Source organism: Drosophila teissieri, chromosome X (assembly GCF_016746235.2).
Source record: "Drosophila teissieri strain GT53w chromosome X, Prin_Dtei_1.1, whole genome shotgun sequence".
Classification (NCBI taxonomy): domain Eukaryota; kingdom Metazoa; phylum Arthropoda; class Insecta; order Diptera; family Drosophilidae; genus Drosophila; species Drosophila teissieri.
In genome coordinates, this window is record NC_053034.1 from 23,287,562 (window position 1) to 23,314,286 (window position 26,725).

At 41.8% G+C, this 26,725-nt stretch overlaps 1 protein-coding gene and 1 pseudogene across 4 annotated transcripts; one reads left to right on the forward strand and one right to left on the reverse strand.

Annotated features, from left to right (window-relative positions):
* Positions 1 to 19,592: 19,592 nt before the first annotated feature.
* Positions 19,593 to 22,163, forward strand: LOC122624456. Of its 4 annotated transcripts, XM_043803999.1 has the most exons (7): positions 19,593 to 19,774; positions 19,909 to 20,053; positions 20,158 to 20,407; positions 20,818 to 21,109; positions 21,191 to 21,383; positions 21,445 to 22,056; positions 22,114 to 22,163. In XM_043803999.1, exons 1-4 carry the CDS (start codon positions 19,709 to 19,711, stop codon positions 21,056 to 21,058), a joined length of 702 nt encoding a protein of 233 aa, XP_043659934.1. In that variant the 5' UTR covers positions 19,593 to 19,708; the 3' UTR covers positions 21,059 to 21,109; positions 21,191 to 21,383; positions 21,445 to 22,056; positions 22,114 to 22,163. The 4 variants fall into 4 exon arrangements, 2 of the variants coding, with proteins under 2 accessions (XP_043659934.1, XP_043659933.1); XM_043803998.1 differs by having other exon boundaries at positions 21,191 to 22,056; XR_006326468.1 differs by lacking the exons at positions 19,593 to 19,774; positions 19,909 to 20,053; positions 20,158 to 20,407 and adding an exon at positions 20,423 to 20,740 and having other exon boundaries at positions 21,191 to 22,056.
* An 81-nt stretch (positions 22,164 to 22,244) lies between these two features.
* On the reverse strand, positions 22,245 to 23,480 carry LOC122625000 (annotated as a pseudogene).
* Between the last annotated feature and the right edge of the window lie 3,245 nt (positions 23,481 to 26,725).

The following is a 26,725-nucleotide window of genomic DNA, read 5'->3' on the forward strand; positions in this document are numbered from 1 at the left end:
TTATTACGCTTTCTTGGAATCGCTGCATTTTGCTTGCGTGTGTGCGCGAGTTACGTCGTGGTCGAGGATTCGTGCTTCTTTTATATTGATTGCGAGGAGGGTTTTTGATATTCGAAGTGAGTCGCTTGAAGTTCGGTAACAGAATGAATCCTTATTTACAGAATAATTTCCTCTTAGCCTAGCGTACAATTCTTTTGTTCTGCGAAACCCCTTGCGTTGGCGCTTTTCGCCCGGATGCCCCTTCCAGTACTTCGGTTCGATTCTTGGGAATCCTGACTCCGCTGATCCAGTGTGGGTTGATGACTTCGCTGCGGTGTGAGGTGAAGGCATGCTTGTGCCGTCACCGATAACTCCTCCCCCCTCAAGACGGAACGGCGGTCAATGACGTGGAGCCGGCAATCAGGATGTAGATGACTGTAAAGTGGGTCGTTGCGTTGTCGTCTGCGATGTCTTCTTCGGTTTTCAGCGTATTCATTTGTAGTTTCCGCAGGCTGAGTGGTTCTCCTGCGGGTATGGTTTTTACCTCCTCGGCTTTGATCAAGTTAATCTGTAGTTTTCCTGTGATTGTGGTGATGGTGTCGGCATATCTCGTTCCATTTGCTACGATAGAGCAGTTGTCGTATCTTACGATAAACGAGCCGTTTACTATTCTTTCCGGTGCGCAGTTTGTTGTTATGTTGAGGTTTACTGCGTTGGTGATGATGAGTATTCCTTCTATTGGGCTGTAGATTTGCTGGTACCTTGCGGTTTCCACCGTGTCGCATGTCGCTGGTTTGTTGTTGAGTAGGTTGTATAGGCAGGGCTGGTTACCGGGGGTGGGGGGGTTTCGCATACAAATTCGGAGTTTACTTTGATACATGGGTCTTGTACAATATTTAATTATTCGTTATTTCTTAGTATGTAGTTGGGTAGGTTTACTATCTGCGTACCGTTGAACGGTATTGCTATAATTCGGTACAATTTATAATTTGTAATTGACAAAATTGGGATCTTAATTTCGAGTGTTAGGGTTTTATTACTGGTGCTAGTATGAAGTGATAATAATTCGTAGACATCGTGTTCTGCTTTGATTTGTATTCCCTGTTTTGTTAGAGAGTTCCTGATTTAAACTATTTCGGGATTGGTTAGGATGTATTTGGGGATTATTTTTAATTTTGCGAATAAAAGACTTTCCGCTACGCTAGTCAAATGAGCGTGGAGGAGGTCTAAGTTGATATTTAACCTGTGGATAAGACGGTCTAGCTCTATTTCCCTTTGTCCTGTGTTTAGTTCTTTACAAATTTTATTTTGATTTGAGTTAATGATTTCAGTCATTACCTCCTGTTCTCTATTAATGTGTGTTGCTATTTCCCTGAATCTAATTATTGTTTCGTTTTTGAATCTATTCGTTCTCTCCTCCTTGTTATTTAGGTTTGTTAGTTGTTTGTTTATTCTGTCTTCGTCGTTGGCGTCCATGGTACCGTTTACTATTTTCACTATTGTCCCTAGACCCTTGATCAAGCCTCTTCTAGTTCTACCGCTATTGGGGTTGGGTAGCAGAGAGGCTAGCCTATGGTTGATGAGGTCAAGTTTCGCGAGTAGTAGGGATTTAAGGCTAGTGGCCTCCGATTTGTTCAGGAGATCCCCTATAAGCTTGTGTAACCCATTGGATGCGCTCTCGTACTCGTTAAGGTGTATTATATGTGGTATCGTTGTGAATGCCGATACCGTTCTGGCCTTTCCTAATTGGACTTTTATTATTGCTTGGTCGTCAATCTGTAATAGACGTCAGTTAAGTGTTTCTAGTTAGTCATTGGTGGTGTAGTATGCGCCGCATAACGAAATCCCAGGGCAAAAGGTTGGTAATAGAAGTTAACCAAAAACCATGACTTAGTGCACAAAAATATTTTAGTGGAAGAATAAAAAACCCATTGGTGGTAAGAAAATAACAAGGAGCCCCAAAATCCAAGTCCAACTAAAGGGAAGGAAGGGGAAAAAATTTAATTTAAGCCGCAGAAATAACTTAATCGGAACCCAAAATGAAGCTATCGCTAGAGGTATTTCAGTGAAGCCCACGGTCGGAAGAGCAAGTATGCTTTCGTTCCTTTCGCGGATTGTTTCCTGATATGTATAAAGGAGGGTAACCAAAAGGCGATCCTTTCCCTAGACCAAGAGATCATTCAGGAGGATTTGAGCGCGAGGAAGATGGAGCTTCCCGAAGGACTAACAAAATGGAAGAACCAGGTACCCCGTTGCTGGGCGGGATGTCGAAGTTGCAAATCACCCTTGACAATTCGTGTTGTTCGTGTAGTGGAGTGAGAACCTAATTGACGGCGCCCGGCGCCGAGATAAAATTTGTCGAAGAATTTGTATTGTTTGTATTGCACTGGCACCGAATAAAGAGCGCAAGCTCATGATAATTATAGTCCGACGACCGTGGATAGATCTTTATCGTTATTTCACTATGAGCACCTATGGGGCGAGTCGATAATGATGGGATTCAAGGGTCGGTTGAATGTAAGGGGAAAGGGAGCAAATCCGGACCACCACGAGGGCCACATCGATGTCTAGGTTAGGCGATAAGCGGATGCAAAATTTTTTTCTTTTTTTTTTTTTGAATAAAGATAGTGAATAAAAACCCAAAATTTAAATCCCCAATACAGGGAAAAATAAGCAAAAAAGGAGAAACCATGTGTAACTGTCCATGTCGGTGGTCATTTTGGTAAGGAAATCTTTTGTGTATTTTTATACCCGTTACTCGTAGAGTAAAAGGGTATACTAGATTCGTTGAAAAGTATGTAACAGGCAGAAGGAAGCGTTTCCGACCATATAAAGTATATATATTCTTGATCAGGATCAGTAGCCGAGTCGATCTGGCCATGTCCGTCTGTCCGTCCGTCTGTCCGTCTGTCCGTATGAACGTCGAGATCTCAGGAACTACGAAAGCTAGAAAGTTGAGATTAAACATACGGACATACGGACTTTTGAAAATTGTTTTGATATTTTTTCATTTTTGTATTAGTGTTGTAAATTTCTAACGATTTGCCAAAAAACTCCTCTGGTTAGATTTTGGTTCTAAATTCATTGAGTTTATTTAGGAAGTCTAACCAGAGGAAGACATCGCTTTAAAGCGCACGACTAAACTCAACGAAACGAGGGAGGACCCCCCTGCCTTACCTAACGGATACACAGTCTTCCGGAAGGAGAACAGGAGGAATAAAACAACACCCCGTTTCACGAGACAAACAGTACTACGGGACAGCGGACATACACTCCACACGACACGAAACCAAAGAAGAGAGAACGCTATAGTCGAGTTCCCCGACTATCTGATACCCGTTACTCAGCTAGTGGAAGTGCGAAGGAGAATCTTCAACACTGACAGTTTTTGTCGGTTTGAGGGCGTTAGAGTGGGCGTGGCAAAAAGTTTTTTTTCAAATCGATAGAATATTACAAGACTAATACAAAAATGAAAAAATATCAAAACATTTTTCAAAAGTGTGGGCGTGGCAGCTTTGGGCGGTTTGTGGGCGTTACAGTGGGCGTGGCAAAAAGTTTTTTGGCAAATCGTTAGAAATTTACAAGACTAATACAAAAATGAAAAAATATCGAAACATTTTTCAAAAGTGTGGGCGTGGAGCTTTGGGCGGTTTGTGGGCGTTAGAGTGGGCGTGGCAAAAAGTTTTTTGGCAAATCGTTAGAAATTTACAACACTAATACAAAAATGAAAAAATATCGAAACAATTTTCAAAAGTGTGGACGTGGCAGTTTTGGGCGGTTTGTGGGCGTTAGAGTGGGCGTGGCAACATGAATCGACAAACTTGCGCTGCGTCTATGTCCCTGGAGTCCGTATGTTTAATCTCAACTTTCTAGCTTTCGTAGTTCCTGAGATCTCGACGTTCATACGGACAGACGGACGGACAGACGGACATGGCCAGATCGACTCGGCTACTAATCCTGATCAAGAATATATATATACTTTATATGGTCGGAAACGCTTCCTTCTGCCTGTTACATACTTTTCAACGAATCTAGTATACCCTTTTACTCTACGAGTAACGGGTATAAAAATACACAAAAGATTTCCTTACCAAAATGACCACCGACATGGACAGTTACACATGGTTTCTCCTTTTTTGCTTATTTTTCCCTGTATTGGGGATTTAAATTTTGGGTTTTTATTCACTATCTTTATTCAAAAAAAAAAAAAGAAAAAAATTTTGCATCCGCTTATCGCCTAACCTAGACATCGATGTGGCCCTCGTGGTGGTCCGGATTTGCTCCCTTTCCCCTTACATTCAACCGACCCTTGAATCCCATCATTATCGACTCGCCCCATAGGTGCTCATAGTGAAATAACGATAAAGATCTATCCACGGTCGTCGGACTATAATTATCATGAGCTTGCGCTCTTTATTCGGTGCCAGTGCAATACAAACAATACAAATTCTTCGACAAATTTTATCTCGGCGCCGGGCGCCGTCAATTAGGTTCTCACTCCACTACACGAACAACACGAATTGTCAAGGGTGATTTGCAACTTCGACATCCCGCCCAGCAACGGGGTACCTGGTTCTTCCATTTTGTTAGTCCTTCGGGAAGCTCCATCTTCCTCGCGCTCAAATCCTCCTGAATGATCTCTTGGTCTAGGGAAAGGATCGCCTTTTGGTTACCCTCCTTTATACATATCAGGAAACAATCCGCGAAAGGAACGAAAGCATACTTGCTCTTCCGACCGTGGGCTTCACTGAAATACCTCTAGCGATAGCTTCATTTTGGGTTCCGATTAAGTTATTTCTGCGGCTTAAATTAAATTTTTTCCCCTTCCTTCCCTTTAGTTGGACTTGGATTTTGGGGCTCCTTGTTATTTTCTTACCACCAATGGGTTTTTTATTCTTCCACTAAAATATTTTTGTGCACTAAGTCATGGTTTTTGGTTAACTTCTATTACCAACCTTTTGCCCTGGGATTTCGTTATGCGGCGCATACTACACCACCAATGACTAACTAGAAACACTTAACTGACGTCTATTACAGATTGACGACCAAGCAATAATAAAAGTCCAATTAGGAAAGGCCAGAACGGTATCGGCATTCACAACGATACCACATATAATACACCTTAACGAGTACGAGAGCGCATCCAATGGGTTGCACAAGCTTATAGGGGATCTCCTGAACAAATCGGAGGCCACTAGCCTTAAATCCCTACTACTCGCGAAACTTGACCTCATCAACCATAGGCTAGCCTCTCTGCTACCCAACCCCAATAGCGGTAGAACTAGAAGAGGCTTGATCAAGGGTCTAGGGACAATAGTGAAAATAGTAAACGGTACCATGGACGCCAACGACGAAGACAGAATAAACAAACAACTAACAAACCTAAATAACAAGGAGGAGAGAACGAATAGATTCAAAAACGAAACAATAATTAGATTCAGGGAAATAGCAACACACATTAATAGAGAACAGGAGGTAATGACTGAAATCATTAACTCAAATCAAAATAAAATTTGTAAAGAACTAAACACAGGACAAAGGGAAATAGAGCTAGACCGTCTTATCCACAGGTTAAATATCAACTTAGACCTCCTCCACGCTCATTTGACTAGCGTAGCGGAAAGTCTTTTATTCGCAAAATTAAAAATAATCCCCAAATACATCCTAACCAATCCCGAAATAGTTTAAATCAGGAACTCTCTAACAAAACAGGGAATACAAATCAAAGCAGAACACGATGTCTACGAATTATTATCACTTCATACTAGCACCAGTAATAAAACCCTAACACTCGAAATTAAGATCCCAATTTTGTCAATTACAAATTATAAATTGTACCGAATTATAGCAATACCGTTCAACGGTACGCAGATAGTAAACCTACCCAACTACATACTAAGAAATAACGAATAATTAAATATTGTACAAGACCCATGTATCAAAGTAAACTCCGAATTTGTATGCGAAACCCCCCCACCCCCGGTAACCAGCCCTGCCTATACAACCTACTCAACAACAAACCAGCGACATGCGACACGGTGGAAACCGCAAGGTACCAGCAAATCTACAGCCCAATAGAAGGAATACTCATCATCACCAACGCAGTAAACCTCAACATAACAACAAACTGCGCACCGGAAAGAATAGTAAACGGCTCGTTTATCGTAAGATACGACAACTGCTCTATCGTAGCAAATGGAACGAGATATGCCGACACCATCACCACAATCACAGGAAAACTACAGATTAACTTGATCAAAGCCGAGGAGGTAAAAACCATACCCGCAGGAGAACCACTCAGCCTGCGGAAACTACAAATAAATACGCTGAAAACCGAAGAAGACATCGCAGACGACAACGCAACGACCCACCTTACAGTCATCTACATCCTGATTGCCGGCTCCACGTCATTGACCGCCGTTCCGTCTTGAGGGGGGAGGAGTTATCGGTGACGGCACAAGCATGCCTTCACCTCACACCGCAGCGAAGTCATCAACCCACACTGGATCAGCGGAGTCAGGATTCCCAAGAATCGAACCGAAGTACTGGAAGGGGCATCCGGGCGAAAAGCGCCAACGCAAGGGGTTTCGCAGAACAAAAGAATTGTACGCTAGGCTAAGAGGAAATTATTCTGTAAATAAGGATTCATTCTGTTACCGAACTTCAAGCGACTCACTTCGAATATCAAAAACCCTCCTCGCAATCAATATAAAAGAAGCACGAATCCTCGACCACGACGTAACTCGCGCACACACGCAAGCAAAATGCAGCGATTCCAAGAAAGCGTAATAAAGTTTCGACAAACACACCGGAAAATTGAAGCCGCTACGGGCAAAACCCAGCTGGTGGAGACAACAATAATACCAGGCGGGGCCCGGAAGAAGTCAGCGCCGGCCGAAATGGGTCTCCCAAGAGCAACCGGGGGTCACGCAGACACCACACGCTGAGACCACAACGGCGAGAACGGCCAGTGGAAGACAACGAGTGGCGCACACGCTGCGGACAACCACGAACCCCAAGATGGCCCAGATAGGTAACCGGGTGGCAGTCACACCCCATCCTCAGTCGAGGCCAAAATCGCAGGTTCCAACGAAACCACCGCAGCCAGCTCCGATCGCGCCGACCCCACGCCACGACAACCGGGTGGCAGTCACATCCCAACGGCAGTCGAGATCGCAGATCTCAACGAAGCCACCGCAGCCAGTTCCGATCGCACCGACCCCACGCCAACGTGTCACAGCGTTACCGGATCGCGACATCCTAGAGATAGGGACGGAGCAACAAAACTGGAACTGGCAAATTCAAACACAATGCGCGCGCGCGCCAAGATCACGCGCTAAGGGTTACAATGGCCCAACATAGATCGGCCACACTAATACAGCATTAAATCAGTTGGGATACGCGGGCACACTATCCTCCGCCAAACCGCTATATAAGGCGCACCCCAGACTTCTAGAAGTCATTCAGTTCGGCCGGCGATCGGCGACAAGACCTCCAGGAGGAGCTACCAGGAACGGAGCAAGATCAGCAGTAAGGAGACGACAGAGCCATAGGAGGCGGGCAACGATGTGGTAACTAACTAAGCATAGCAGTCTTTGCTGGAATCAAATAAATATCATAGACGACTCCTGACCATCCGAGCACCGACAGATCGTCACAACCCTACGAAAAATGTATATATGGAACTAGCACTATTTCGTTCTTATATGGCATCGCTACCGCTTTCCTAACCATATTAGTAACCTTAAATCTTTTTAAATCGAGTGCCATATTCCCACTTGCTAAGCAAATACCTAGAGCTAAAGAGGATACAGGCGCTTTATAAAAGCTACGAATATCTAAAATTCTCCTACCTATAATAAAAATACCTTCTGCATCATGTTCAAAATAATCTACTTCAATCGGGATGTGTTCTTGTACATAACAATAACTATTTGGCCTTTTATTCCTAAGCGTACATCCCTTCAACTTCAAAACACTACCTTCTAAATTTACGGGATCATTGTCCACTCGAATCCCACTATCCTCAACAATCTTCCTATAAATTTGTTGTAATATTTGTGTCGGCTTTCGGACAAATCTCTTAAGAGTTTGTAAATAGTTCTCGAAATCGTAAGAAGAGCCTGAAACCGGATCTCCGATTTGCTTAATCGTCTCTTTTACATGAAGTAAACCGTGAACATTTTATGAAACACTACTTTCTCCATAAATAATTGGAAAATTCTTCACGAATATATCCAACATATGCTGGGCATTATTTAAGTTTGACTCTCGTTGCAAGCGAGAGGGAAGTAGCCTGTAAGCCCAGTGCAGCAAAAGGAATAAGTAGTACTGGTCGTCATTAATTGTATCTTTAAGAGCTACAATACCAGTGTATAACAAAAATTGCCTAAACTCCTCGGCTTTCCAATGCGGCAATTAATCCAACGTTCTTGGTTTTCGAGCAAACTATTGTGGGACGCAGCTGTTTCCTTCGTTTGGAAACCCTATATTCTTGCTCTATTTTATTTTCCACTATTCTTTTTAAAAATTTTTGCATGACACCCAAATCAATAAGGTGCATGCACTCTAAAGGGACTTGAGTTACCATTAGAACCCCAAGTTTTTCTAAAGCGGACTGAACAGTTAAATATTCTTTATGGTGGTTATGTCCTGTGCCTAAAGTTTTCATCTGTAATCAATTCACCACGTTCAGTGCTAAATGTCAATACAGAATCTACTTTTCGTGCTACCTGGGTACATTTGCTGCAACCATGGCTAGACGTATGTCCAGGCCTGCCAGTAATAAATGCTCGAGCAGGAGCATCACAAACTATGGCTCTAATTTCCAAACCAATTTTTTTATTTTCCATTTATTTAGCAGTTCATGCATATCCGGGAATTCATACTGACAGGTAGTCTCCAACATGGGCTCCTCTATAGGCCTCAAGCAGCCTAAACAGCCGATATGAAAATGGTAGCATCCTTGAGATCCATTTCCATCATGAATTTCCCTGCTGATGCTTGGGATAATATAAAAGCTGATTGAAACGTGAAATCATGATTGACTCATTCGCCATGGTGTTGGTAGAAGAATTAATCCAGGTCAGCTTCATTGGACTTTGAGCGGAATACCCCCCGGTTGACTGCCTAGATGAGGCGAATCTATGTAGAGCTGAGCCAGGCCGTTTGTATTCTCTTACAGTGAGACTCCAGTCTTCTCCCGTTAATGATTTTAGATTGGCATAGATCAATCTTGACAAATTACTGTCAGGTGATATGAACCAATTGATTGCATCTCTCAATCGAACTGCTCTTGATATCAGGTGAATATTCGTGTCTCTCTCCCACGGCGTCAAGATACTTGTGGACTCTGATGTGCTGGAACCAAGGTATGGTGCACAGGGTCCCCTCCTAAACTCATAATCGATCAAGCCACGAGGTAAGTGGACTGCTATGTAATGACGACAATCTGAAGGAGTTTCACATCCTTTACATCTAAGAGATGGCTTGATTCCTTGAGAAAGCAATTCCAGAGGATGTGGTATAGTGGCACCCACCACATCGGATCCCCAAGACCGGACTCTAAGCATGTCAGCTTGGGTACTCGAGCAACTCCACATTGCTCCGTAAGTGTGATATGGCACTTTACTACCCAACACTTTAAATGAGATCAACTCTGATTTGATTATCAGAGAGTTGGTCTTTTTTGAGAACTTGGTCTTGAATTGGTTTCGAATGGTTCTCGAATTCTGGAATAATCCCATTAAATTTTGGGCTATTCCTGAGAAGGTGCAAGCTCTAAATTCTCTGATGAACCGTGGGAATCTAGGCTTGATTGACTCCAATAATGTCCAAAGGTGAGATTCTGATTGATGAACATAATCCAGGACCCCGTATATCACATCATTCTTTATATTATCTCGGTTTAAAATCAGTGCTTTTTTAATCTCCTCTTTAATCATAGTCTAAGCACTTATTCCTCGTGGTATATTCAGAGACTGGGGGTCTTCAGCAAGTTTGGATATATGAGCAGACTCATATTGAACGATTTTAGGGTTTCCCGCCTGTATGCATATATCTCTCAGCTCCCTATCGTCGGTATTATCATGAACAACTTTCCAGAATACTAATCCCTCAGTTATGGGGTCCGGAAATGAACGGGTTAGGAATCTAGTTAAGGAGGTCCCGCTTACTCCACCCAAGGAAGGATCCAGGTATAATGAGAGTATCTTGAAACTACGATCTTTTTTCCAATCTGTTCCGACCAGCGCTATACTTGGTGACTTTTGAAGTAGAAATTGTTAAACCATTTTTAATCATTTCGGAAGTTTCGGACATCAATTTAGATAAAAACTCTTTAAAATTAAAAGGCTTATTATATGCCATAAAAACCAATTGTCAATACGGGGCGGCCATGGATATTATTTATTCTTAGAAGAATGGGCCATAACTGCCCTAGAACTCTTAAAAAGTGAAAGTCCGTCAATGTTTATATCAATGATCAGTACGTCCGGCAATTGGGGAAACACTGATAGTTTATTTAATTGTTTTGCTAAACCGATATGTAAATAAGAGCCGCCTGCTACTTTACTTATATCAAGTTTATCAAAACAATTAAATTTATAAAAGGGCTACATTTTCAACTTATGAGCATTTAAAATCTCAATAACTTCTCTCTGGCACATCCTCGTGTTGGCTTATGCTTTAAATACCAATTTTTTAACTGTGTATCCGGAAGGAGAACAGGAGGAATAAAACAACACCCCGTTTCACGAGACAAACAGTACTACGGGACAGCGGACATACACTCCACACGACACGAAACCAAACAAGAGAGAACGCTATAGTCGAGTTCCCCGACTATCTGATACCCGTTACTCAGCTAGTGGAAGTGCGAAGGAGAATCTTCAACACTGACAGTTTTTGTCGGTTTGAGGGCGTTAGAGTGGGCGTGGCAAAAAGTTTTTTTTCAAATCGATAGAATATTACAAGACTAATACAAAAATGAAAAAATATCAAAACATTTTTCAAAAGTGTGGGCGTGGCAGCTTTGGGCGGTTTGTGGGCGTTACAGTGGGCGTGGCAAAAAGTTTTTTGGCAAATCGTTAGAAATTTACAAGACTAATACAAAAATGAAAAAATATCGAAACATTTTTCAAAAGTGTGGGCGTGGCAGCTTTGGGCGGTTTGTGGGCGTTAGAGTGGGCGTGGCAAAAAGTTTTTTGGCAAATCGTTAGAAATTTACAACACTAATACAAAAATTAAAAAATATCAAAACAATTTTCAAAAGTGTGGACGTGGCAGTTTTGGGCGGTTTGTGGGCGTTAGAGTGGGCGTGGCAACATGAATCGACAAACTTGCGCTGCGTCTATGTCCCTGGAGTCCGTATGTTTAATCTCAACTTTCTAGCTTTCGTAGTTCCTGAGATCTCGACGTTCATACGGACAGACGGACGGACAGACGGACGGACAGACGGACATGGCCAGATCGACTCGGCTACTAATCCTGATCAAGAATATATATATACTTTATATGGTCGGAAACGCTTCCTTCTGCCTGTTACATACTTTTCAACGAATCTAGTATACCCTTTTACTCTACGAGTAACGGGTATAAAAATACACAAAAGATTTCCTTACCAAAATGACCACCGACATGGACAGTTACACATGGTTTCTCCTTTTTTGCTTATTTTTCCCTGTATTGGGGATTTAAATTTTGGGTTTTTATTCACTATCTTTATTCAAAAAAAAAAAAAGAAAAAAATTTTGCATCCGCTTATCGCCTAACCTAGACATCGATGTGGCCCTCGTGGTGGTCCGGATTTGCTCCCTTTCCCCTTACATTCAACCGACCCTTGAATCCCATCATTATCGACTCGCCCCATAGGTGCTCATAGTGAAATAACGATAAAGATCTATCCACGGTCGTCGGACTATAATTATCATGAGCTTGCGCTCTTTATTCGGTGCCAGTGCAATACAAACAATACAAATTCTTCGACAAATTTTATCTCGGCGCCGGGCGCCGTCAATTAGGTTCTCACTCCACTACACGAACAACACGAATTGTCAAGGGTGATTTGCAACTTCGACATCCCGCCCAGCAACGGGGTACCTGGTTCTTCCATTTTGTTAGTCCTTCGGGAAGCTCCATCTTCCTCGCGCTCAAATCCTCCTGAATGATCTCTTGGTCTAGGGAAAGGATCGCCTTTTGGTTACCCTCCTTTATACATATCAGGAAACAATCCGCGAAAGGAACGAAAGCATACTTGCTCTTCCGACCGTGGGCTTCACTGAAATACCTCTAGCGATAGCTTCATTTTGGGTTCCGATTAAGTTATTTCTGCGGCTTAAATTAAATTTTTTCCCCTTCCTTCCCTTTAGTTGGACTTGGATTTTGGGGCTCCTTGTTATTTTCTTACCACCAATGGGTTTTTTATTCTTCCACTAAAATATTTTTGTGCACTAAGTCATGGTTTTTGGTTAACTTCTATTACCAACCTTTTGCCCTGGGATTTCGTTATGCGGCGCATACTACACCACCAATGACTAACTAGAAACACTTAACTGACGTCTATTACAGATTGACGACCAAGCAATAATAAAAGTCCAATTAGGAAAGGCCAGAACGGTATCGGCATTCACAACGATACCACATATAATACACCTTAACGAGTACGAGAGCGCATCCAATGGGTTGCACAAGCTTATAGGGGATCTCCTGAACAAATCGGAGGCCACTAGCCTTAAATCCCTACTACTCGCGAAACTTGACCTCATCAACCATAGGCTAGCCTCTCTGCTACCCAACCCCAATAGCGGTAGAACTAGAAGAGGCTTGATCAAGGGTCTAGGGACAATAGTGAAAATAGTAAACGGTACCATGGACGCCAACGACGAAGACAGAATAAACAAACAACTAACAAACCTAAATAACAAGGAGGAGAGAACGAATAGATTCAAAAACGAAACAATAATTAAATTCAGGGAAATAGCAACACACATTAATAGAGAACAGGAGGTAATGACTGAAATCATTAACTCAAATCAAAATAAAATTTGTAAAGAACTAAACACAGGACAAAGGGAAATAGAGCTAGACCGTCTTATCCACAGGTTAAATATCAACTTAGACCTCCTCCACGCTCATTTGACTAGCGTAGCGGAAAGTCTTTTATTCGCAAAATTAAAAATAATCCCCAAATACATCCTAACCAATCCCGAAATAGTTTAAATCAGGAACTCTCTAACAAAACAGGGAATACAAATCAAAGCAGAACACGATGTCTACGAATTATTATCACTTCATACTAGCACCAGTAATAAAACCCTAACACTCGAAATTAAGATCCCAATTTTGTCAATTACAAATTATAAATTGTACCGAATTATAGCAATACCGTTCAACGGTACGCAGATAGTAAACCTACCCAACTACATACTAAGAAATAACGAATAATTAAATATTGTACAAGACCCATGTATCAAAGTAAACTCCGAATTTGTATGCGAAACCCCCCCACCCCCGGTAACCAGCCCTGCCTATACAACCTACTCAACAACAAACCAGCGACATGCGACACGGTGGAAACCGCAAGGTACCAGCAAATCTACAGCCCAATAGAAGGAATACTCATCATCACCAACGCAGTAAACCTCAACATAACAACAAACTGCGCACCGGAAAGAATAGTAAACGGCTCGTTTATCGTAAGATACGACAACTGCTCTATCGTAGCAAATGGAACGAGATATGCCGACACCATCACCACAATCACAGGAAAACTACAGATTAACTTGATCAAAGCCGAGGAGGTAAAAACCATACCCGCAGGAGAACCACTCAGCCTGCGGAAACTACAAATAAATACGCTGAAAACCGAAGAAGACATCGCAGACGACAACGCAACGACCCACCTTACAGTCATCTACATCCTGATTGCCGGCTCCACGTCATTGACCGCCGTTCCGTCTTGAGGGGGGAGGAGTTATCGGTGACGGCACAAGCATGCCTTCACCTCACACCGCAGCGAAGTCATCAACCCACACTGGATCAGCGGAGTCAGGATTCCCAAGAATCGAACCGAAGTACTGGAAGGGGCATCCGGGCGAAAAGCGCCAACGCAAGGGGTTTCGCAGAACAAAAGAATTGTACGCTAGGCTAAGAGGAAATTATTCTGTAAATAAGGATTCATTCTGTTACCGAACTTCAAGCGACTCACTTCGAATATCAAAAACCCTCCTCGCAATCAATATAAAAGAAGCACGAATCCTCGACCACGACGTAACTCGCGCACACACGCAAGCAAAATGCAGCGATTCCAAGAAAGCGTAATAAAGTTTCGACAAACACACCGGAAAATTGAAGCCGCTACGGGCAAAACCCAGCTGGTGGAGACAACAATAATACCAGGCGGGGCCCGGAAGAAGTCAGCGCCGGCCGAAATGGGTCTCCCAAGAGCAACCGGGGGACACGCAGACACCACACGCTGAGACCACAACGGCGAGAACGGCCAGTGGAAGACAACGAGTGGCGCACACGCTGCGGACAACCACGAACCCCAAGATGGCCCAGATAGGTAACCGGGTGGCAGTCACACCCCATCCTCAGTCGAGGCCAAAATCGCAGGTTCCAACGAAACCACCGCAGCCAGCTCCGATCGCGCCGACCCCACGCCACGACAACCGGGTGGCAGTCACATCCCAACGGCAGTCGAAATCGCAGATCTCAACGAAGCCACCGCAGCCAGTTCCGATCGCACCGACCCCACGCCAACGTGTCACAGCGTTACCGGATCGCGACATCCTAGAGATAGGGACGGAGCAACAAAACTGGAACTGGCAAATTCAAACACAATGCGCGCGCGCGCCAAGATCACGCGCTAAGGGTTACAATGGCCCAACATAGATCGGCCACACTAATACAGCATTAAATCAGTTGGGATACGCGGGCACACTATCCTCCGCCAAACCGCTATATAAGGCGCACCCCAGACTTCTAGAAGTCATTCAGTTCGGCCGGCGATCGGCGACAAGACCTCCAGGAGGAGCTACCAGGAACGGAGCAAGATCAGCAGTAAGGAGACGACAGAGCCATAGGAGGCGGGCAACGATGTGGTAACTAACTAAGCATAGCAGTCTTTGCTGGAATCAAATAAATATCATAGACGACTCCTGACCATCCGAGCACCGACAGATCGTCACAACCCTACGAAAAATGTATATATGGAACTAGCACTATTTCGTTCTTATATGGCATCGCTACCGCTTTCCTAACCATATTAGTAACCTTAAATCTTTTTAAATCGAGTGCCATATTCCCACTTGCTAAGCAAATACCTAGAGCTAAAGAGGATACAGGCGCTTTATAAAAGCTACGAATATCTAAAATTCTCCTACCTATAATAAAAATACCTTCTGCATCATGTTCAAAATAATCTACTTCAATCGGGATGTGTTCTTGTACATAACAATAACTATTTGGCCTTTTATTCCTAAGCGTACATCCCTTCAACTTCAAAACACTACCTTCTAAATTTACGGGATCATTGTCCACTCGAATCCCACTATCCTCAACAATCTTCCTATAAATTTGTTGTAATATTTGTGTCGGCTTTCGGACAAATCTCTTAAGAGTTTGTAAATAGTTCTCGAAATCGTAAGAAGAGCCTGAAACCGGATCTCCGATTTGCTTAATCGTCTCTTTTACATGAAGTAAACCGTGAACATTTTATGAAACACTACTTTCTCCATAAATAATTGGAAAATTCTTCACGAATATATCCAACATATGCTGGGCATTATTTAAGTTTGACTCTCGTTGCAAGCGAGAGGGAAGTAGCCTGTAAGCCCAGTGCAGCAAAAGGAATAAGTAGTACTGGTCGTCATTAATTGTATCTTTAAGAGCTACAATACCAGTGTATAACAAAAATTGCCTAAACTCCTCGGCTTTCCAATGCGGCAATTAATCCAACGTTCTTGGTTTTCGAGCAAACTATTGTGGGACGCAGCTGTTTCCTTCGTTTGGAAACCCTATATTCTTGCTCTATTTTATTTTCCACTATTCTTTTTAAAAATTTTTGCATGACACCCAAATCAATAAGGTGCATGCACTCTAAAGGGACTTGAGTTACCATTAGAACCCCAAGTTTTTCTAAAGCGGACTGAACAGTTAAATATTCTTTATGGTGGTTATGTCCTGTGCCTAAAGTTTTCATCTGTAATCAATTCACCACGTTCAGTGCTAAATGTCAATACAGAATCTACTTTTCGTGCTACCTGGGTACATTTGCTGCAACCATGGCTAGACGTATGTCCAGGCCTGCCAGTAATAAATGCTCGAGCAGGAGCATCACAAACTATGGCTCTAATTTCCAAACCAATTTTTTTATTTTCCATTTATTTAGCAGTTCATGCATATCCGGGAATTCATACTGACAGGTAGTCTCCAACATGGGCTCCTCTATAGGCCTCAAGCAGCCTAAACAGCCGATATGAAAATGGTAGCATCCTTGAGATCCATTTCCATCATGAATTTCCCTGCTGATGCTTGGGATAATATAAAAGCTGATTGAAACGTGAAATCATGATTGACTCATTCGCCATGGTGTTGGTAGAAGAATTAATCCAGGTCAGCTTCATTGGACTTTGAGCGGAATACCCCCCGGTTGACTGCCTAGATGAGGCGAATCTATGTAGAGCTGAGCCAGGCCGTTTGTATTCTCTTACAGTGAGACTCCAGTCTTCTCCCGTTAATGATTTTAGATTGGCATAGATCAATCTTGACAAATTACTGTCAGGTGATATGAACCAATTGATTGCATCTCTCAATCGAACTGCTCTTGATATCAGGTGAATATTCGTGTCTCTCTCCCACGGCGTCAAGATACTTGTGGACTCTGATGTGCTGGAACCAAGGTATGGTGCACAGGGTCCCCTCCTAAACTCATAATCGATCAAGCCACGAGGTAAGTGGACTGCTATGTAATGACGACAATCTGAAGGAGTTTCACATCCTTTACATCTAAGAGATGGCTTGATTCCTTGAGAAAGCAATTCCAGAGGATGTGGTATAGTGGCACCCACCACATCGGATCCCCAAGACCGGACTCTAAGCATGTCAGCTTGGGTACTCGAGCAACTCCACATTGCTCCGTAAGTGTGATATGGCACTTTACTACCCAACACTTTAAATGAGATCAACTCTGATTTGATTATCAGAGAGTTGGTCTTTTTTGAGAACTTGGTCTTGAATTGGTTTCGAATGGTTCTCGAATTCTGGAATAATCCCATTAAATTTTGGGCTATTCCTGAGAAGGTGCAAGCTCTAAATTCTCTGATGAACCGTGGGAATCTAGGCTTGATTGACTCCAATAATGTCCAAAGGTGAGATTCTGATTGATGAACATAATCCAGGACCCCGTATATCACATCATTCTTTATATTATCTCGGTTTAAAATCAGTGCTTTTTTAATCTCCTCTTTAATCATAGTCTAAGCACTTATTCCTCGTGGTATATTCAGAGACTGGGGGTCTTCAGCAAGTTTGGATATATGAGCAGACTCATATTGAACGATTTTAGGGTTTCCCGCCTGTATGCATATATCTCTCAGCTCCCTATCGTCGGTATTATCATGAACAACTTTCCAGAATACTAATCCCTCAGTTATGGGGTCCGGAAATGAACGGGTTAGGAATCTAGTTAAGGAGGTCCCGCTTACTCCACCCAAGGAAGGATCCAGGTATAATGAGAGTATCTTGAAACTACGATCTTTTTTCCAATCTGTTCCGACCAGCGCTATACTTGGTGACTTTTGAAGTAGAAATTGTTAAACCATTTTTAATCATTTCGGAAGTTTCGGACATCAATTTAGATAAAAACTCTTTAAAATTAAAAGGCTTATTATATGCCATAAAAACCAATTGTCAATACGGGGCGGCCATGGATATTATTTATTCTTAGAAGAATGGGCCATAACTGCCCTAGAACTCTTAAAAAGTGAAAGTCCGTCAATGTTTATATCAATGATCAGTACGTCCGGCAATTGGGGAAACACTGATAGTTTATTTAATTGTTTTGCTAAACCGATATGTAAATAAGAGCCGCCTGCTACTTTACTTATATCAAGTTTATCAAAACAATTAAATTTATAAAAGGGCTACATTTTCAACTTATGAGCATTTAAAATCTCAATAACTTCTCTCTGGCACATCCTCGTGTTGGCTTATGCTTTAAATACCAATTTTTTAACTGTGTATTTAAGTCAGAGCTATCACGAACATGTGCATCTCAAAGATTCCCTGCTACTTCACCATACCCTCGCTTTCAATTTGATTGGGCTTTTCTAGAGCACATCGCCTAATAATTGTTTCCCTTTCCTTAGCTGCTAATTTATTAATATATTTAGAGCCAACCATTTTCTTCCTTTGCTAATTTTAATGAGGACAAAAGAATTACTTTATTTTTGCGTATTTAATTGAGTGTTATATATTTATTTATTATTTTTATATTATCTAATTTATTATTAGCTTTATCATAAAATAATCATAGAAAATAATAATTACCACTGAAGAAGTCCACAGCAAAAAGCAACTAAAAAATTGAGTCACATAAAAATATTGTTTTAAAAATGTCGCGTTCAAAACCATATTTTAGCTAAATTGCTATATTTCCTTAAGCGCAATATTTTTAAAACAATATTTTTATTCGGCGCAATTTTAATAAGACTTTATTTTTCGCACGATTTTTTGCAACAAATATTTATATTGTGAGTGGCATTTTGTTGTGGATTTTTTCGCGCGATTAATCAAAATTAAAAATTGTATGCTACTCTATTTTTATATTGTATGCCTAAATAAAAATTGGCTTACACTATAAAAATAGAGGCGCATGAAAACTTTTCTTTAAAAAAATAGCGCGGCCCATTTTTAACTTTAATTTCGACTTGGGCGTGGTATAATTTATAATTAAAATAAAATTAACATCACAATTGCATTCCATTGTTTTTTTTTTCTGTGGACATTCTTAAATTTTCTTTTAGCACTTCACATTTCTTGCGCTTAACATATTATGTACAAATATGTATTTTAAAGACTTTTCGCAAAGTCATGCCGTTTTGAATGCAATTAGCTACGCTAATTTATCAACACGAAACCCTTTAAATTCCGACTTTATATATTTAACGTTGAAAATGTTTCAAGCAAAAACCACTTGTCACTATTTACAATTTAATGCAAATTCAAAAGAAAAGGGGGACGGTAAACGAAACCGAAAATTCTGACAGGTGCGTGCCAGGGTATTTCCGACCAGAATGATCCCGTGTAATTAGAATTACAGAGACAAATAATTAAAAACGGACACATTTGCGTTGCCTATAGCGACAGTTTAATTTCTTACAAAACTTAAAATCCTTAAATCAACAAATATAAATTATATATACACTTAAAACTATATAGAAATCGCACCAATTATTAGAACGGTATTCAGTAGGCTATAAGGGTTGGACAAGTGTGGTAAATATAATTTAAATTTAAGTTAGTATTTTCTTGACAGTGCGTGGACTGGTAACATTAACATATGTTCTCTTTGCTTACATTTTCTAATTGTGTAAATACTTACAAAAGTTTTTAAATTTGAGTTTAAAATTGATTTTTCTTTCTCTTTACAGGTACCCCCGCCAGAAGGACGGAAGCACCAAGTCGCTGGAATCCTCTGGAGTCGTCGTCGGTGGAAATTTAAAGATGTATGGCCCAGTTTGTTGCGGCCGCAGGGTGCGCGCCACTTGCAAATTTGAATCGGGCCGGCTTGCAGGTAAGTAAGTTCATGGTGGATTGCGTAGGATGGTAACATTATCATCTGTTTGCTTTGTTTAAATTTTCAAATTGCCAAATGTTTACAAAGTCTTTAAATTTAAATTTAATATTGCTTTTTATTTCTCTTTACAGGTACCCCCGCCAGAAGGACGGAAGCACCAAGTCACTGGAGACCTCAGGAGTCATTGCCGGTGGAGAATTGGGGATGTTTGGCCCAATTTGTTGCAGTCGCAGGGTGCGCGCAACTTGCAACATTTGAGTTGGACCAGCGTTGCAGGTGAGTAATTCGTGGTGGATATTTTAACGCAGCTGTCATATGTGGTACTTCCTACCACCACAGCGGCCGTTATTTTGAGTTTGCAATTTTCTTCTAAATTTCAGACACTCCGCCAGTTGTCAACATTGAGGTTCCGATGTGGATCCCGCGCAGCCGTTATTGCGGTCATTTTAGAGTTGCTGGCAACATTTGGCGGTGGAGTCTGCCTGAATTTGGGCAGGAAACTCATCGCTTTAAGTGGATTCGTTACGCTCTACGTCTGCCAATAAGCTGCCAAACTGTTCTCTGGTTTTTTCTCCAGTTGTCAGGGGGTCCAGAACGCTGTCAGTTCCCGCGCCGCCGTCTCGTTGCAAGGTCCGAAAAGTTGCTGCATCTCAGCTAGTGTCCTTCAGAAATCGGCAGGGAGGTCATCATTGATTTGAAGTCGTCAGAATTGCCGCTTTCTTAGGTCATCTCGCCAGGAATAGAGGAGCATCTTATAATCGCTTATAGAAAATTGCATTAGATAAGTGTGCCTATGTGTTTAATTTTTTGTTTTTGTCTGATTGGCATTTGTCTTTTCTTTAACAGGTCCAGTTGTCCGGGATTTTTCAATTTGGGAATCAAGGGATGAGAGGCTAATAAAAATGTGCAAATTCGTGTAGTTAGACAACAGGCATTTTGACGAGCCTCGGACCCTAGTTATTTGTTTGTATTGGCAGAGAGGGGCGTTGTCGTTGTTTTTCTGGTTTGTAATTTATTAACAATTGCTCTATTTTTTACAGGAGAGCTGCCGAGTTGGATTTGGAAATAGCATGGGCTGGATATGCAGTGCTGTGGATTGGACGCAATAGTTGTCACTGGAAGTCATTGAGGGGAAAAAGACGAATTTGGAGTGCGCGAATTTTTTCACTTCCGACATCAGCAGCGCCACGCAAATGGTCCACTGTGACGAGGGTAGACTGTGGCATGGAGACGCCATTAATTCTCGTCAGTTTGCTGCGACAGTTGCGTTGCCGTTGCTGATTTTGGGAATCGCTAGGGTTACGCATGTAAAATGAATTCGTCTATTTAAAGGTAAGTTTTATATTATTTCTTGTTTCTAGTAGTCAGTTGCGTAGTTTTATGCTTTAACTAATTTATTATCTTCTTTTTCAGGGGTTTCGTCAGTGTAACCTTGCTGCGGGAAAAAGTCAAATTCGAGGGTCACGATTTCGACCTTTTGCCGGGTCAGCAGCGCCTCGCCTAGGGTCCAGAAAGTCGAAGGGGCATCCCCACATGGAGACGGTATCGAAACATTATACGTTTTATATGTTTTAAGTGCCAAAATCTCCATTTTCGGTTACGTCAAGTCGGGAAGTAGTAAGTTGCGTAGTTTTATGCTTTTATTAATTTATTATATTCTTTTTCAGGGATGTTGTCAGTATACCGTTGCTACCAGGAAAAAGTCGAATTCAAGAGTCACGATTTTGACCTTTTGCCGGGTCAGCAGCGCCGCGCCAAGGGTCAATAAAATCGAGGGGCTTCTTAACATAGATACGGCATCAAAACATTGTTAATGTTTTATATATATTATTATATAGCTCTCTGTTTTATGTTTTGATTAAATTATTTCAATCTTTAACAAAGATTTCGTCGATATTACATTTCTGAGGAAAAAAGTCAATTTCAAGGGTCACGATTTCGACCTTTTGCCGGGTCGGCAGCACCACGACTAGGGTCTATAAAATCGTGGGGGAATCCCAGTATGGAGCCGGCATCAAAACATTGTATGTTTATTGTGTTTTAACTGCCAAAAAGTTAGTTTATCCATTTCGCCAAGTCGGGTCGTCTTTTATCGTCGAGTACGGCTTTAGGAGAGATTGCAGCTGTTGTTTCATGACATTTCGAAGGATATTCATCATGTTTTTGCCGCGCGTTGAATTCATCTATGCGGGTCCTAGTGGGTGACATCCTTCACGTCCTCTTCGTAGGGATCAGCAGGAATACATCGTCAAGAGGCTTTTCGTCCGGATTGCTTTCTGGTGAGTGGCGTTTTGTATTTTATATAATATTATTTATAGTTATTTCCTTGTTTACAGGTTGTCAAGAGGGAAATTAGGCGAGTTGCTGCCGCTAGGGTATAGTTGCTACTTCGCTTTTCGTCTGAACACGCCATTGGAGTCTTTTTTCAGTCTTATAGCAGTCTTTAGCAGTCTTATTTTAATTAAAGCTAAATCGACGTTTCCATATCTGGGTCATTTTGTCTTCCTTGTATAATTAAAGCCATTAAAATGACAATCTTCTTTTCCAAATTGTCAACTCTATTTGCTAGTTTAATGACGGGGTCGTCGGGGTGACTATTTTTCGGAAGAGTGTTGGTATTTTGAGGTGAAGTTTTCTCCTTCACAATCCTTGGCTTCAGATTTGCCATGGCAGCTCTGCTCGTTGTCGGGGGGCTGTCGTCATTTCCCTGTTTGCGGTTCGTTGTTTTTTATAGATTTGTCTGTTCCTTATGCACATTTTGTTCATTTCGAAGCCTGTTCTGGAATTTTTCCAGATGTCTTTGCGCTGGGTTTCTAGCCATGTTTGGGGCCTTGACCTTGGGATTGATCCTGCCATTTGTGAAGACCTTGTCTGCGTTCCGGCGCCATTTATTTAGGCGTTTTTGTATGGCAGCTTCATGTGAAGAAAAGCGTGGTTGATTTGGTCTACTATCCTTCACATTTTGCCGGAACGGATTCATTGTAGACTTCCTGGCGGCTTCCTTTCGGGCTTCGGCTATTTCGGTACTATATGGTAGTCGGGGGGTCTTGTTGAATGGGAGGGGGGGCTGCCGTTCATATTTGTTGGTTTTTACGTCCATTGTTGACCTAATTTTGTGGAAATCTATCCTGTTGACTGCTAGTTTTTGTTTCTTTGCCTTATAGGCAGGGCACCCCTTGTATGCGCTGATGTGGTTTCCGTTGCAGTTAAAACAGAAGGCGGGGGTTGATCTTGGCTTTGTGCATTCGCTAGACCAGTGCTGGCCGGCGCACTTCATGCACCTTGGGGGCTTCATGCATGTATTTCTAGCATGCCTGAACCCCTGGCACCTGAAGCACTGAACCGGCTCCCTCGTCCTATTCTTCCTTTCAACTTCCACCCTTTGCCCGCCTAGCTCTTTTATGGAGAGAATCCGCTGGTGGCTGCCATCCTTGACTTAGACAATTTCTAGTTCGTGCATCCGCATCGGGCCTCCAGTTGCAGGATTGATCATATTCCGTGCAAAGTTGGACTGGAGGCCGAGCTTCTGCAACTCACTAGTTATCCATGTGCAAGGGGTGGAAGGGTGTAAATGGCGAATAACTACTCTGAAGCCGCTTTCAGATTTAATCTGGTTGGAAAAGAAGGGGGTGTCACTCTTTGCTAGGATTTCTTTTTGATTGATTTCTGATTGGCGCCGAGGCGCTGCATGCAGGGGCTTCATCACAGGGGGTTGGGTGGCGGGGGGCTTTGATTTCCTCTACAATACTTTGGGCCACCTTGCTTTTGAAGATGGGGGTATTCAGGGGGGGAAAGATGCTTGGGGTAGCAAAAACGGAGGGCACGCATGCCCTTTTATTTGGCGTGTAGTTGTGTAGTTTGAGCTGTCCATATCCACATTTGGTCGCTTGCCCGGGGTTTTCGTTAGTGGTGCTGGATCGGAGGGTGCCACAAATCCTAATCCTGATCCAGTTACCACTTCCGAGAAACTCATTGGCTGCACGCCCTTGCTTTTAGGGGGTGAGTTAAATAGATCTCGCTTGGCAGCAGGCCGGCTAAGGGTTCGAGATGCTGATGTATTTCCCATAGTATGCATGGCGATAGATTTGGGTTTTGACTGTAATTTGTCTTGAGCAGGGGGGCGTGGGGAAACGCCCTTCCGGTGGGGGGAAGTGGTAATCTTCCAAGAAATTTCCTTGTCAGTGGTGGGTTTCTTGTTTATACTTAGTTTGGTAACATCCGGTTTATGATTTAAGTTAAAGAAAAAAGCGCTGCGTGTTGTGTATTTACATTGAATTTCCCCTTGGTTGCAGTCCCTGCTATTGTCAGTTTTTATGTGTGGGGAAGATATTTCCCCACGGTCACAATTGTTGTCTGATTTATTTCGTGCGTCAATATTTGCAAGCGCGGGATTTTTTGAGCGTCTGTCCGGGCTAGTACCCTTCAGTACCAAAATTCCTTTCCCGTATTTTTCCTCGCCAGAGTTCGAAAAACAAAAACAAATCTCACAGGCTTTTTCTAGCAAAGTTTCAAACACCAAAGTCAAGCAAAATTCTGTCGTGGCTCTGCCGCTGCCTCTGCCCGCAGTTCATATTTGTTGGTTTTTTTTCGAAGTAGTTCGGAGCAGTGACCGAAAATGAGAGTGAGAGATGAGAGGAGACAAAATCAGAGTCGAGAAAAAACGCAATGTATAGACTTCTAAATACCGATCTAATAATTGGTGGGATATTTATATTGTTTTAAGTGTATATATAATTTATATTTGTTTAAAGATTTTAAGCTTTTTAAGAAATTAAACTGTCGCTATAGGCAACGCAAGTGCGTCCGTTTTTAATTATTTCTCTATGTAATTCTAATTACACGGGATCATTATGGTCAGAAATACCCTGGCACGCGCCTGTCAGAAGTTTCGGTTTCGTTTTCCGTCACCCCTTTTCTTTTGCATTTGCAATTAATTGTGAATGTGACACGTCGTGTTTGTGAAAAAGTTCAATTTATTTTCAAAAAAAAAATATATAAATCCGGTAAGTAAAGTGATTCGTGTTGATAAGTTAGCATAGCTAATTGCATTCCAAAGTGCATGATTTTGCGAAAAGTACATAATATGTTAAGCGAAGAAATGTGAAGTGCTTAAAGAATGTGCACAGAAAAAAAACTATGGAATGCAATTGTTATGTTAATTTTATATTCATTATAAAATATACCACGCCCAAGTCGAAATTAAAGTTAAAAATGGGCCGCGCTATTTTTTTAAAGATACGTTTTCATGCGCCTCTATTTTTATTTTGGCATACAAATAGAGTAGCATACAAATTTTAATTTTGATTAATCGCGCGAAAAAATCCACAACAAAAAGCCAATCACAATATAAATATTTGTTGAAAAAATCGCTTTTCGCTGTGGACTTCTTCGGTGGTAATTATTATTATTTATTGATGATTATTTTATGATAAAGCTAATAATAAATTAAATAATATAAAAAATAATAAATAAATAAAAATAATAAATAAATAGCACGAACCAGGTTGCGAGGATGACGGCCTTGTTGGAGATTTTCGTAAAGGGGAAGGCGAAGAATGTGGCTGTGGATGTGGCGTTCCCAGTCACATCGGAGGAAGACCTGGTGGCTTTAGATCAGAGCATGAGCTCAGGGTCCCAAGAACGCTACGTAAGTAAAGTATATATGGTCTAAGTGATCGTAAAATTCATTCTGTGTTTTTATTTTTTTCTTTCAGATGGAAGCAATAACAAAAATTTCAAAAAGCAACAATTTGTCAAAGGCAATAAAGGGCGTATTGTCAGAAACGCTGTTGTGCGCCTACAACATAGACGGCCTAAACGGGAAAAAGTCATTAAAAGCATTTCCCAAATTCTTTTCTGTTCTGATTGGTATGTATATTTATTATTTTGCTATAATCTAATAATATTATTATAAAAATACTTTTCGTTACAGATAGCATAAGCACATTAGAAGGCCAGCAGCCAGGAGAGAAGGCCTTGGCCCACGCACTGGCATGTGTTAAAAATAATGCAAACAAAACAAGAGAGAACGCTATAGTCGAGTTCCCCGACTATCTGATACCCGTTACTCAGCTATTCGAAGTGCGAAGGAGAGTCTTCAGCACATACAGTTTTTGGCGGTTTTGTGGGCGTTAGAGTGGGCGTGGCAAAAAGTTTTTCGGCAAATCCATAGAAATTTACAAGAGTAATATGTACATAAATGAAAAAATATCAAAACATTATTCAAAAGTGTGGGCGTGGCAGCTTTGGGCGGTTTTGTGGGCGTTAGAGGGGGCGTGGAAAAAAATTTTTTGGCAAATCGTTAGAAATTTTCAAGACTAATACAAAAATCAAAAAAAACCGAAACATTTTTCAAAAGTGTGGACGTGGCAGTTTTGGGCGGTTTGTGGGCGTTAGAGTGGGCGTGGCTGCGTCTATGCCCCTGGAGTCTGTATGCTTAATCTCAACTTTCTAGCTTTTGTAGTTCCTGAGATCTCGACGTTCATACGGACGGACAGACGGACATGGCCAAATCGACTCGGCTACTGATCCTGATCAAGAATATATATACTTTATATGGTCGGAAACGCTTCCTTCTGCCTGTTACATACCTTTCAACGAATCTAGTATACCCTTTTACTCTACGAGTAACGGGTATAAAAAGGAAAAAACTAGTCGAATAAAAGAAAAAAAAGATTAATTTACAATTTAAATAAATTTTTTAATTTTTTGGGAGATTTTTCTGGACTTACAGGTATATTCCTTGGGAATTCCTCAGGAATTCCTTGGGAATTCGTCCAGGAATTCCTCGGGAATTCGTCCAGGAATTCCTCTGGAATCGTCCAGGAATTCCTCTGGAATCGTCCAGAAAATCCTCGGGAATTCGTCCAGGAATTCCTCGGGAATTTGTCTAGGAATTCCTTGGGAATTCGTCCAGGAATTCCTCTGGAATCGTCCAGGAATTCCTCG

Bases quoted from the DNA above. Each gene is read 5' to 3' on its own strand.
- LOC122624456 (XM_043803998.1), top strand. From the start codon at position 19,709: ATGGCCCAGTTTGTTGCGGCCGCAGGGTGCGCGCCACTTGCAAATTTG. The intron at 19,775-19,908 runs GTAAGTAAGTTC...TTCTCTTTACAG, and splicing joins TGAATCGGGCCGGCTTGCAG to GTACCCCCGCCAGAAGGACG. The intron at 20,408-20,817 runs GTCCGAAAAGTT...TATTTTTTACAG, and splicing joins CGCCGCCGTCTCGTTGCAAG to GAGAGCTGCCGAGTTGGATT.